The sequence below is a fragment of the Mesocricetus auratus genome, unplaced genomic scaffold, assembly GCF_017639785.1.
Source record: "Mesocricetus auratus isolate SY011 unplaced genomic scaffold, BCM_Maur_2.0 Super-Scaffold_100038, whole genome shotgun sequence".
Classification (NCBI taxonomy): domain Eukaryota; kingdom Metazoa; phylum Chordata; class Mammalia; order Rodentia; family Cricetidae; genus Mesocricetus; species Mesocricetus auratus.
Genome location: NW_024429216.1, coordinates 1,258,178 through 1,271,031, shown reverse-complemented (window position 1 = coordinate 1,271,031; position 12,854 = coordinate 1,258,178). Strand labels below are relative to the sequence as shown.

Below are 12,854 nucleotides of genomic sequence, written 5' to 3'. Positions count from 1 at the left end.
TCAAGGATGTTTGTCTACCCACCGTCTCCCACAACCATCCTCCCTCCCAGCTCTTTGGGGTCAGTCCTTCTGAAATACATCCACAGAATACCCCCGTGTTATCTGCGGGAGCCAATGCCTGATAACAGCTGGCCACCCCAATCAGTTTGGGGCTGTCCATATATCTGTGGCCCACGGTCCTGTTTAGATTGTGTTGATGCAGGGAATCATCTTTTTTTTTAGTATTTTCTTTTTTAAACATTTTTATGTATTTATTTTGTATACAGTGTTCTGTCTGCATATATGCCTGCAGGCCAGAAGAGGGCGCCAGATCTTATTAGAGATAGTTGTGAGCCATCATGTAGTTGCTGGGAATTGAACTCAGGACCTCCGGAAGATTAGCCAGTGCTCTTAACTGCTGAGCCATCTCCCCAGCCCCGAATCATCAATTTTTATGCCTCCACTTACAAAGAAGATAACTCACAGCCTATTGGGAAAAGCGTCCACTGGGTCAATAGAACCCATTGTGGGCCTGCTATTATTTCACCTACACAGGACATGCCCGTGTCCGGTCACCCTTCTTTTTGTCGTGGTTCTCATACAGTGGATCTACTCTGAGCTGTACTGAGGTGAAATGAACCCTCTCCCCACGCTGGGACCCTAACTGTGGCAACACCTCCACTCACATGGTTTCCTCTAACGCTACAGAGGGGTGCCAAGGGGATATGACTATTACTAACAACCTCCCTGCTGTATCACAAAGACGTAAGATGGATTTTGGTTTCAGCCGTAATAGCAGCAACAGCCACTGCAGTAATTTCCTTGCAAACTTCCGTACAGACAGCAGCAGCCTTAAACAATATGTCAAGGTTAACAACCAAAGTGTCTGATGCCCAGCTCCTCCAAGAAGGCCTACTTAACCTCCATCACCAAGTAGGTACTATACAGGATGAGCCAAATGGCCTCTGGGATTTAGCTCAGGTAACCGTGATAGACCTCAGTCTGTCTCCCCTAGTACCAAACACATCTTAACCTCCCTTCAGCCCTGAAGCTCCAAAGACAGTAACCAACCGGGGCATAGAATCATTCATTACTAACCCTTTTCCAACAACTACATCAGGAAACCACCCAAATTAATGCCATCATAACTTGGTTTGAGATGTTGAAAAGGAGTAGCTCAAAATCTGGTCTCCATGTTGTCTCCAGAAAAGCTTGTCATATATAGGTTGTTCCTCCTGCTTTTGGAGGAAGGTATTTCAATGTGAAGGTCATATCCTGTATTTTAAAAAATCAATTAAAAGCTGGGCATTGGTGGCGCACGCCTTTAATCCCAGCACTCGGGAGGCAGAGGCAGGCGGATCTCTGTGAGTTCGAGGCCAGCCTGGTCTACAAAGTGAGTTCCAGGACAGCCTCCAAAGCTACAGAGAAACCCTGTCTCGAAAAACCACAAAAAAAAAAAAAATCAATTAAATACTCAAAAGGCGCTCCTCAAGGAACTGTTTAGCCTTGAGACAGTATGTCCAGATGGTGTCGCTAAGCAACAGGGAACATGAGAAATGAAAAAAATAAAACAAAACTAACTCCTGCGGTTATTTGAACAAACCTACTACCACACTAGATGACACAACATAATGGCGTCCGGGCTAACCAGAGACCCTCAGAATCTCTCCAAGAACCCTTTTTCCTGCCCTTTGTCTGTAGACACACTGCCTGGACACGCTGCCCCTCCTCAGGTACACTCCCACATGACACGGGTTGCAAGCCATCCAGACTCACTGGGCAACCAGTGCCATATGTCCTTAGCTGATCACAATGTATGCATACACACCAGTGAGCCCCCTTAAAGTAGATATGCACCCTGATGCTGGTCTCCAGTCTGCTTCCCGGGTAACTCATCATGACTCCCCCAACCTCAGAGCCACCAGAGCAATAACCACCAGTGACAACCAGGCCCAGGCCGTCGCCAAGAGCCATGCCTGGGTCCATGGTCCTACCACAGCCAGGGTCTGTGTGGACATCCATCCAAAGGTCACAGGGAAACCCAGTGCCTGGCTGTCACCTGTGGCCATGTAGGTGTCCAAGGGCACCACCAGAGCCACATTGACTCGGGTGACCTGTGCTGCCCCCTGGAGCCATGGTGTGTCCAGGCCTGAGCTGGGTCTGTGACCCAAGAGCATCCAGGGTCTGTGTTAACGTCCCTGGCCCATGTTGCCGCCAAAGGCTACCCGGAAGCCAACAGTCTGGGCCGAAACCTGTGGCCTCGTTAGTGTCCGAGGGCTGCTCCATCACTAAAGCCACACTGGTATAGGTAAGCCTGGTGTTGTCCAAGGCCAGGCTGCTGCCAAGGGCTATGTCTGGGTCTGTGGTCCTACAGCAGCCAGAGTCTGAGACATCTGTGACTCCTGTTGCAACCGAAGGCCTTGTGGTCTCCGGGGTCTGATCAGTCACCTGGGACCATGCTGGTGCCCAGGGTCCATGCTGCAGCCAGGATCATACAGATCTGAGTGGCACATGGTGACTGGCATCCAGGCCAGGGCTGCAGCCGGGGGCCATGTCTGAGTCAGTGGCCCTACCGTGGCCACTGTGTTCATATCTATGGCTCATGTTGCCATCGAGGGCAATGCTGATTCCCAGAGTCACCTGGAGCCTTGTTGGTATCCAATGGCCACACTGAGACCCAGCAGATCCGGGTGGCCTTCACCACTGCCTGGGGTCATGGTGACATCCAGACCCGGGCTGTTGCCAAGGATCATGTCTAGGTCTATGGTCCTACCACAGCCAGGGTTTGTGTTGGAGTCCGTGGCCCACGTTGCCACTTGGGCCCACATGGAGGCCTAGAGCCTGGCCCACACCCTGTGGTCTTGTTGGAGTCTAGGGGCCATGTTTCAGCTGGGGCCATAGACATCTGGATGGCCTGTACTGTCACCCAGAGCCATGGCGTCACTGGGGCCTGGGGTGCGGCCATGTGCCATGTCTAGAACAGTGGTCCTGCGGGAGCCAGGGTCTGGGTTGACGTCCATGACTCCTGCTGCCACTGAGTGCCATGTGGGTGCCCAGGGTCACATCAGTCACCTGAGTCCATGTTGGTGTCCAAGGGCCGTGCTATAGCTGGAACCATACAGAACTGAGTGGCCTACGCTGCCACCCAATGCCATGATGATGTCTGGGCAGGAGACGCCCCTGAGGGCCGTGTCTGGGCCCATGATCCTACCACACTAGACTCTGTGTTGAAGTCTGAAGCCTGTGTTGCCGCCAAAGGTCACACAGAAGCCCGGGATTGGGGCCACACCCTGTGGCCTTGTTGGTGTCCAGGGACCATGCTGCCACCAGGCCATCCTGATCTGAGTGGCCAGTGTTTCCACCTGGAGCCAGGAGGTCATCTGGCTCAAGCTGCTGTCTGGGTCTGAGGTTCAGCTGCACCTGGGGTCTGTGTTGATGTCTGTGGCCTGTGTCACCTCAGGAGGTCATAGGAACCATGGGCGATGAAATGAGAGGGCCACGTTGGGCTGGCCCTGCCCTTCACTGGCCCTGGGAAAGCTGGCCTTGCCTCTCACCGGACACCGCAAAAAGACAGCCGGTCTCGACTCTCACGGGAGGCTGGTCTCTGCATTTGGGAGAGATGGCCCCGCCCCTCATCACAGGTTGGGGAGAACTGACTCATCTCCTGAAGTGGGCAGCCCCAGTGTCCCAGACTGACCGGCTTAGCTACAACTCAGGCCCACACCCGGGCCTTGGGTCGCTCACCCTAATATCTACCCCCTCTAGGACCTGCTGGAGCTCATGAAGGGACTGATGCTGTGGAATGATACCAGGAGGGTTGCCATGACTTGGGGCCACCATGGGATAGCCCAGAGGAGTTTTGGTTAGAATCCAATGATGACCGTGTACCAGAAACCAGAGGCCCTGATCCAGACCAGTGACTCACGTGCTAGGAAAGCTGACTGGACAGAGGGGTGTACACTACCTGATACACTGTTCCCAATGCCACCAAGATGAATGAAGAGGATTGGAGAATAGAAGAGGATTTTTTGGGGTTGGCTTGCTTGCATTTGCTTTGGTCTGATTTTTTTTCTTTTGTGCAGATGCTGTAGGGGTGAGGGCATGATTTGGGGGGACATGGAGGTGAACAGAATTAGGTGCGTGATGTGAAATTCCCAAAGAATCAATGAAGAAATTATGTTTTAGAAGGGGTTAGGGGCTGGGGAGATGGCTCAGAGGTTAAGAGCACTGGCTGTTCTTCCAGAGGTCCTGAGTTCAATTCCCAGCAACCACATGGTGGCTCACAACCATCTATAATGAGATCTGATGCCTTCTTCTGGTATGCAGGCAGAACACTGTATGCATAGTAAGTAAATGAATCTGTTTTTTTTTTTAAAGAAAAAAATTGGAGGGCTCAAATTCCTATTCCCTGCTGTGTAGGGCTCAGCTGGTAGGCATATCTGACACATGTATGGAGTTCTATTTTGACCCTATAACAATATGTTTCCAAATTAATTCATGCCCTTTGATAGAAGGCAAAATGGTACTAGAAATGTTATAATGAAGAATAAAAGCCTGAAATCCTTTGTTTCATGCTCGCCTGCTGGGTGAACGTGGATCTCTGCATCTGCTTCCATCAGGTACATGATGAAGGTTCTATGATGACAATTGGGGTAGTCACCAATCTGATTACAGTGGAAGGCCAGTTCAGGCACCCTCTCCAGTATTGTTAGGGGTCTTAGCTGAGGTCATCTTTGTGGTGGACTACTGGAAATTTCCCTAGCATCAGGTTTCCCTAGGCCAGTAATGGCTTCCTCTGTAGAGATCCTTGCTCAACCTTGAACCTTGATGGGGGAGGAGGGGAGAGAGTCCTGCCTCAACTGAATGTACCAGGCTTTGTTGACTCCCCCATGGGAGGCCTTACCCTTTCTGAGGAGTGGATGGGGTGGGCTTGGCGGGAGGTGGGGGAGAGGAAGGGAGGGAGGGGAAACTGTGGTTGGTATGTAAAAATGTATAAAAAATAAAAATAAAAAAGAACCCGTTTTGGGAAAAAGAAAGAACACAGAAGGAAGGGAGGGATGGAGAGATGAAGGGAGGGACGGAGGGACGGAGGGAGGGAGGGAGGGAGGGAGGGAGGGGCGGAGGGAGGGACGGAGGGAGGGACGGAGGGAGGAGGAGGAGGGAAAGTCAAAAGAACCACTATAATTACTTGTACTTTATCAGATGAGGTAATAGAACTGGAAATAAGTAGCAAGAGAAACCACATGAAGATCTGAAGGGTAAACAATACAACTTTGAAAGAACAGCGGGTCACTGGAGAAACCAACGGGGACATGTGGAAATTGCTGCCATCAGATGATAATGGCTGTGATAATGTCTACGTCTGCCTGAAAACTTTTAATGATCTCACAGATTATAAAGTTTCTGACATAGCTCAACTCGGGAAAAGCACATCTCCAGACGGAGGCCACACTCCTGTTTAGTTGGCTTAGTCAATTACCATGAGATTCGCCCAGTAGCAGGAAAGTGAAGCTGTCCTTGGAGTGCGTCCCAACAATGCACAGTCAACAAGGCCACTGGTTACCATGGGTGACAAGCTGGTCCATGTCCACTGGGAAGAACAGTCCTCTCACCCTGTCCCTTATTTAGTCATGGCTCCTGCTAGGCAGCCTTTCCAAGACACTTCGCACGCGGGATTCACAGTGCCCTGAACAAGGATCTGCAGCCCTCAGCACTCAGATTGGGAGGTAGGTGTGGACACATTTCCACCCTTCCTGTCTTCTCCCCCAGTCTACCCTCCCTTACATTTTGGGTTTTTGCTCTGTCTTTTAGATTTACTTTTCCCTACCTTTTTTTGGTCAATTTCTTCCTTCCTTCCTTCCTTCCTTTCTTCCTTCCTTCCTTTCTTTCTTTTTGGTTCAATGCGTCTCTTGATCTTCGTAGATATTTTTGCCATTTTTTTCATTTTCAATTTTTATTCATGTAATTTATTGTATGATGGTTGCCTGCATGTATGTCTGTGCACCACACAGCACTAATGTCCCAGGAAACTAGCAAAAGACACCAGGTCCCTTAGAACTGGTGTTACAATTAGGAGTCTGTGTGGTATTGGGAATCAAACCCAGGCTCCCTGGAAGACCAGCCAGTGCTCTCAACGGCTGAGGCCTCTCAAGTCCCCATTTTTCCTTCTGTTAATAGTCTTTCATCTGATCTAGTCAATGATTCAGTCTCATGAGAATATTGTCCATCTATGGTTCTTTAGAATTCTAAAATCTTGGAGGGATATTATATCTTGCAGAATTTCGCGCATTCCTCTTAAAGCCCCATATTGGCTTAGGTAGTCATAATATAACCTTTTAAACAAGCATTTGCAGTTTGCCAGATGCCGAGTACAACATTTCACCCAAGTGCTTTCTTTGTCTTTCCTCCTGGACCACAGCAAAGTTTCACGGAAGAGTGTTAGCATATTCTCTGCAAGGTGGTGGCCTTGGCTTTATTTTTCCTGCATATTTATTTCTGTTGTTTGCTATGATGAACCTGCTTTTATTTATTCGACTCCTTTATTTTAGGTTTCATGTTAAATTTCCTTTTAAATACAATGTCATCATTTCCTAACGTCTTTTATCTATTCTACACACAAATTTCTATAAGAGACACTCTACAGCTCATTTCCATAATGGGTTTTTTTTTCATCATGTGATTTCCAAGATATGCATTTGTTTTTAACATGCTGGTAATCAGGAGATTTTTTTTCACTTTCTTTTGTGTGAGATGTCTACACATATGTGACCCTGTGATCGCTTGTTCATGTGTGTGTATAGGATAGACCCTGACCTCATGTGCCTTCCTCCTCCTAACTTTTTGAGACAGGATCTCTCACTCAGCCTCGGATGCATCAGTTGGTTAGATTAGCTGCTCAACAGGCTTCGAGGATCCACCTGTCACCGACCTAGCTAACCTTTACATGCTTTGTGTCTAAACTCACTTTCCAGCCTTATTTTATTACTTAATAACACAATGTTATTGGCACAGAACTTTGTCTAAAAGCAAACTAGACCATTATTGATGATCCTTTCTTTAATGTTGGTTATATGGTTCCATTTACTACTTGTTTCATATGTGCCTGATGGTAAATGATTTCCGCTTTATCGAAACAGTTGCTTTGCTACACTGAGCCTATCAGTTCGCTAGCTTAATTTTTAAGATGTTCCTTTTTATGTAATTTATTTCATCTTTATTTTATGCCCATTGGTGTTTTGCCTGCATTCATGTCTGTGTGAGTGTCAGATCCCCTGGAAATGGAGTTACAGACAGTTGTGAGGTGCTATATGTGTGCTGGGAATTGAACCCGGGTCCTCTAGAAGAGCAGCCTGTGCTCTTAACTGCTGAGCCATGTCTCCAGGCCCTCTAGCTCAATTTTTTATATGCCATTTTCTCTTTTATCTGTTGACTACGTTAAATGCAAGAAGACTTTGTTAAGATTTCCCATCAAGGTGGGCACGGTGACACACACCTTCAGTTCCAGCACTTGGAAAGCAGCGGCAGGCAAATCTCTGTGAGTTCAGGGCCAGCCTGGTCTACAGAGTGAGTTCCAGGGCAGTTAGGTCTACACAGAGAAACCCCGAATCAAGAAAAAAAGTTCCCATCATATTGCCTTTGATTGTCTGGTCTCCTATCATTTTCTAAGCTTTATTATGTATAAGTAATATTGCATATACGTTTATTCTCAAATTTAAGTTTTATGTTGCTGCAGAAGTTGGATTTTTTTACATGCAGTTATTGTGCTCCCTTGACATTTCTTCTGTGAATTATAGCTTATTTAAAGTGAATATCTTCAGTTAGTTAGTTTTAAGTTTTCTTCCATTCCTTTTAAGTTTTGTGTCAAATAGCCAGTTCCAAATAATATGTGTCATCTGTATTTTGTGGACTGCGAGGTGATTGAATTAAAATTATCACTGTAATTTTTATTACTAACATATATTTTTATATAACTGGATAGCTTACTGCTCTGTTTTTACTACATCTGTACCTTTGTTGTGGTTTAAATTTTTATTGTAATTTTTATTGATTTTTGAGGATTTAACGCATGTATACAATTAAGCATAATAATATTTATTTGAAATTCACATGTTTTTATATATGTATAGAAATTTCTCTGAGATTATTTTTAATATATCTCTTCATTGGTATTCAAATTTCATTTTCTTTTGTTTTCTTTTTTTAATTTTTGTTTTTTTTTTTCTTTTGAAGCAGGGTTTCTCTGTGTTACCCTGGCTGTCCTGAAACTCACTCTGTAGTCCAAGCTGGCCTTGGACTCACTGAGATCCACCTGCCTCTGCCTACCAAGTTCTGGGATTAAAGGCGTGCAGCACTACAGCCCAGCAAATTTCTGTTTCCTCTGGGTTCAAATGACAGTCTGGCATTTTAACTCAGACCTCTTTTTCCTTGCAGGAGAAAATACTAATAACATGGTTAGTGGAGGGGATTTTCAGGACTGTCCTGAGTCACAAAAAAAAAAAAAAAAAAAAAAGACAAGTTAGGGCATTTAAGGGCAGATACAGAGCAGAGGGAAAAGATGAGTGAAAACCACACAAAGCTGACAGAAACATATGTGTATCCAAAACACTGACGTCCAAGTACACACATGACCATCTACATGTTAGAAACAAACGTTGTTATAAGCATGATTACACCGATACCTGGGTTAAAGAAAAACTATCAGCCGATGAATAAAAATTTATGGGGACTGGAGAGATAGTTCACATGATAAAGACCTTTGGCTGCTCTTACAGAGTTCCAGGGTTCGATTCCCAAGCATGGATATAGTGCATAGACATGCAGGCAACACATCCATACACATAAGTAACTTTTATTAAAGGCCTTATAACATGCAAATCTGGCTTTCACACAGAACAGTATATCCTTCTGCCTGACATGAATTCAGGGTGTTTGGGTGCATTTGACCTGCTTTCCAACACTTTATTCTACTCTCTAAGATGGTCAAGAGTCCCTGGAATGCAGTTGCTAAGATGTCGTCTCTGAACCTAACACTGAAAGGAGTTGGATATTTCTTCAGGCGGTGAAGGCACACACCTGTAATCCCAGCACTTAGGAGGCAGAGGTAGGTGGGTCTCTGTGCATTCGAGACCTGCCTGGTCTACAGAGCAAGCTCCGGAAAAGCCAGTGAATCATAAAGAAACCCTGTCCAAAGGACAAAATAGAAAAGACAGGAATTAGACATTCCGTCACTTATCAGTTCTGCTCCTGAGCTGTCAATCATTGTATTTTTCCACAAACGTCATTTCAAAAATAGTTTTAAAATACAGTCCTATTATCTGTCACTCTCGACCTAAAAACCTGACATACATTATCATGCTTCCAAGTAATACCATCTTGGGGATCTTTCTCATGTCTCAGTTATGTGTTGGTGTCACAGGGAACTCATTACTGTTCATTTTGTACATGTACACTTTCTTCTTTAAGCCTCATTTTAAGAAGTTGATCGATTCGATTTCCATGCACCTGACAATAGTTAATATGCTGATGATCATATTCACGTTGATACCACATATCATGTCATCATTTGGAGTACCCAAATTTCTGGATGACACTGGCTGTAGAGCAGTTTTATTTGTATTCAGAGTATCCCGGGGTCAGTCCATCAGTACCACCTCTATTCTAAGCACATTTCAAGTCATCACCATCACTCCCAGTAATTCTAAGTGGGCATGGCTTAAGCCTAAACTCTCTAAGTTGACTTTTTCTTCCTTACTCTGCTCCTGGATCATTAACCTGCTCATCTATTCATATATGGTTCAAATGGTAATAGCCAAAACCAATTCTACTCATGTTGGCAATGGATATTTGGATCCTTACTGTCAAAACAAACACTTTGGGAACCAAAATTCAGGGTCATTTTTGAGTATCATATTCATTTATGACCTCTTTTATGTGGCCATCATGATATGGACCAGCCTGTACATGGTGACTCTCCTCTACAGACACCGCAAGAGAGCCCAGCATCTCCACAGCACAAACCTCTCCTGCCAGCCATCTCCTGAACGCAGAGCCACTCACAGCATCTTGTTACTGGTGAGCTGTTTTGTGTCCATTTATTGGTTGAACAATGTCATCACCCTTTTTGGTTTTTACACACAAGCAAAAATTCCAAACTTGGAGGGAATTAATGCAATTTTGGCAACATGCTACCCAACCATCTGCCCTTTTTTACTAATAAAGAATAATAAACTTGTTTTGCTATTCACTTCTTCCTTTTCTATAACAAGGATGACCTGCTTTCAAAGTGCACTCCATGGCTGAGCTGAAACCCACACTTTCTCATCATTGGAAGACTGTCTTAATGATTTCCATGGGATAAAGAATTTGAATGTGGAACTTGAGTAACTGATATGGCCTTAGTTATAATTCCAGCATTCTGTACTCTATTAAAAATCAGGTAGTTAGCTCCTGGCCTGGGGATGCAAGCAGGTCAACTTGTCCCCTGTTGCACCCTCTCCCTGTGGGGATCTGCTGACCAGCTTGTGACTAGGAGCTTCTAGCAAAACACCTCTTGTCCCCTCCTTCCAGTTAAGCCTGAATGCAAGTTCCTGCTTTCTGTCCATCCTTATTGTCTAAATGCTAATTCCTGTTATCGGCCCATCCTTTGCCAGAGGGCCTTGGGAACCTGAGCTCCTGACCTTGGTAGTTTTTCACTGTGCCTGCTACTGATATTTAATGTTCCACTCTTGTTACAATAAATGTCATTCTCCTTGCAAGAATGAGTCTCTGTCTTTGTCTTCATTTAAATCCCTAACCCTTCACCCAGATCACTGACAAGTTGTAGCCCCATAACCGCACCACTCGCTACAAATGGAGGTCCCACTGACATCAGGAAAGAAGGGAAATTGCTGACGGATTACACTAGAATGCTGGCCAGCAAGTAAGGCAGGAGGGTGTAATTGGATAGGGGTACCAGGTTAGGGGTACTGTGTTATCCTCCGGTCTTTGCCTGGTCTACTGAGACCGGGAATGCAAGAGGTCACTGAAAGGAAGTCCTCGTTGAAGGCTGACCAACATTCTCATTAAGGTTAGGAATGAGTGTGTTAAGCATGGGTACTACTAGTTCCTACCCTCTTTTGGAGGACCATTTGATCCAATTATTGAAAAGTCAGGGCACCAATATCAGACATATGACAGCTAAAGACTTCTTAAAAACTATACATAAAGTTAGCCCTTGGTTTTTGGTCTCTGGTGATCTTAATCTCCTTGATTGGAACCAGGTTTAGAGTGGACCTACAAAGAACTTTACATAAAAAAGGGCCAAACACCATACCAATTATTACCTTTTCTGTGTGGCATCTCGTTAAGGACATACTTATTAGTGATAATACGGTAGTAAAAGAGCAAGTCAAAAAAGCTAAAGCTTCACAGAGGCTCGAGACCAAGAGTCTATTACAACAATTCAAGCTTCCAATGCTTCTTCTTTTGGATACTCTCCCTTTTCTTTGGGGGATGAGACTAAGAAACGTAAAAAACCTCAACTTGAGAAAGGTGTCCTCAAATTAAAACGTAAGCTTAAAAATGCTCCCATAAGCTGTGTCCCCCTGCCTGTAATCTCGGGACCGAGTTGGAGAGAACATTCCCCTCTTGGCTTTGGGAAAGTGAAACGGTCGAAGGAGGCAGTTGTGGTGTGTGGGCCTCATGCCCTTTTCAACCTGGCTGTTGTTGGATCCTTTGCTGCCTTAATTTGTGCCCCCAGTGATTGGCTGCAATTATGTTGTGCTGAGCTGTGGGAGGGAGATTGTTTGGCCTGGAGGGGTGCCCATTTCCCTGGTGGGAATTCGGAGGTGCTTGCTGGCATGGGAGCCTAAGAGGCTTTACGATCCAGCTATTCATGCTCAGACCTCAGTGGCTGCTGGCCGCACATTTGGGGATGTTTCTGTAGATACTTTCTCCCACTTGTTATTCGCCTCTGCCCACTCTGGTCAAAAAGTGAAAGATGTTAAGAGTCACTATTTACAGGCTTTTGCTTACATCAGGGTCACAAAACAAATTAAGACCCATAATGGCCCTGCCTATGTCAGGAGAGGTTTTAATCACTTTTGGCTAGATTTTGATATTTCCCCCCAAACTGGAATTCCTTACAACCCCTTCGCCCATATCATTGAGAAGTGTTGTAGCCCCATAACCCAACCACTCGCTACAGTTCCCCTCAGACCAAGCAACCCAGAATCTGCTGACATCTCTGTGCTGGTCCCGCCCCCACTCAGAGGAGAGGTGAGCTTGGACCCCTGTCTCAGGCCCATCTTTGGAATCTCCTGGCCTGGGGACTTCGGGCAGATCAACTTGCCCCAGCAGACCAAGCAATCCAGACACTGCTGACATCCCTGTGCAGGTCCTGCCCCCAATCAGGGGAGAGGTCGACTTGTCCCCAGGTGGGTCAAGTCATCCTGAGGCTGCTGACATCGCTGTGCTAGTCCCACCTCCACCCACCAGGAAAGGGAGTGTCTCAGACCAGCCTGCACCCATATGAGACCCATCCAAGTATTGGATCTGCTTGCACCCACCAAAAGAGAGCCTTGGACCTGTACCCATCAGGAGAGGAAGAGACCCCACCTGCACCCACTGGAATAAGGGATGGGAAGATGACAATATAAGAAAACATTCAACAACAGAAAAGCCAATATGATGCCACCAGACTCTAGGGAACCTACACCAGCAAGACCTGAACATCCCAACACAGATGAAACAGAAAAGAATGACCTTAAAAATAACTTCATGAGCCGGGCGTTTAATCCCAGCACTCGGGAGGCAGAGGCAGGCGGATCTCTGTGAGTTCGAGACCAGCCTGGACTACCAAGCGAGTTCCAGGACAGCCTCCAAAGCCACAGAGAAAC

General features: G+C 46.0%; 1 protein-coding gene across 1 annotated transcript; it reads left to right on the top strand.

The window, feature by feature from the left end:
- The first annotated feature begins 8,326 nt into the window (after positions 1-8,326).
- LOC101825541 (vomeronasal type-1 receptor 4-like) lies at positions 8,327-10,726 on the top strand. Its single transcript, XM_005086730.2, has one exon. The coding sequence runs from the start codon at positions 9,331-9,333 to the stop codon at positions 10,276-10,278; it is 948 nt and encodes a 315-aa protein (XP_005086787.1). The 5' UTR covers positions 8,327-9,330; the 3' UTR covers positions 10,279-10,726.
- Positions 10,727-12,854: the final 2,128 nt, after the last annotated feature.

Coding starts and splice junctions, on each gene's coding strand:
- LOC101825541 (XM_005086730.2), top strand. CDS start 9,331: ATGCTTCCAAGTAATACCATCTTGGGGATCTTTCTCATGTCTCAGTTA.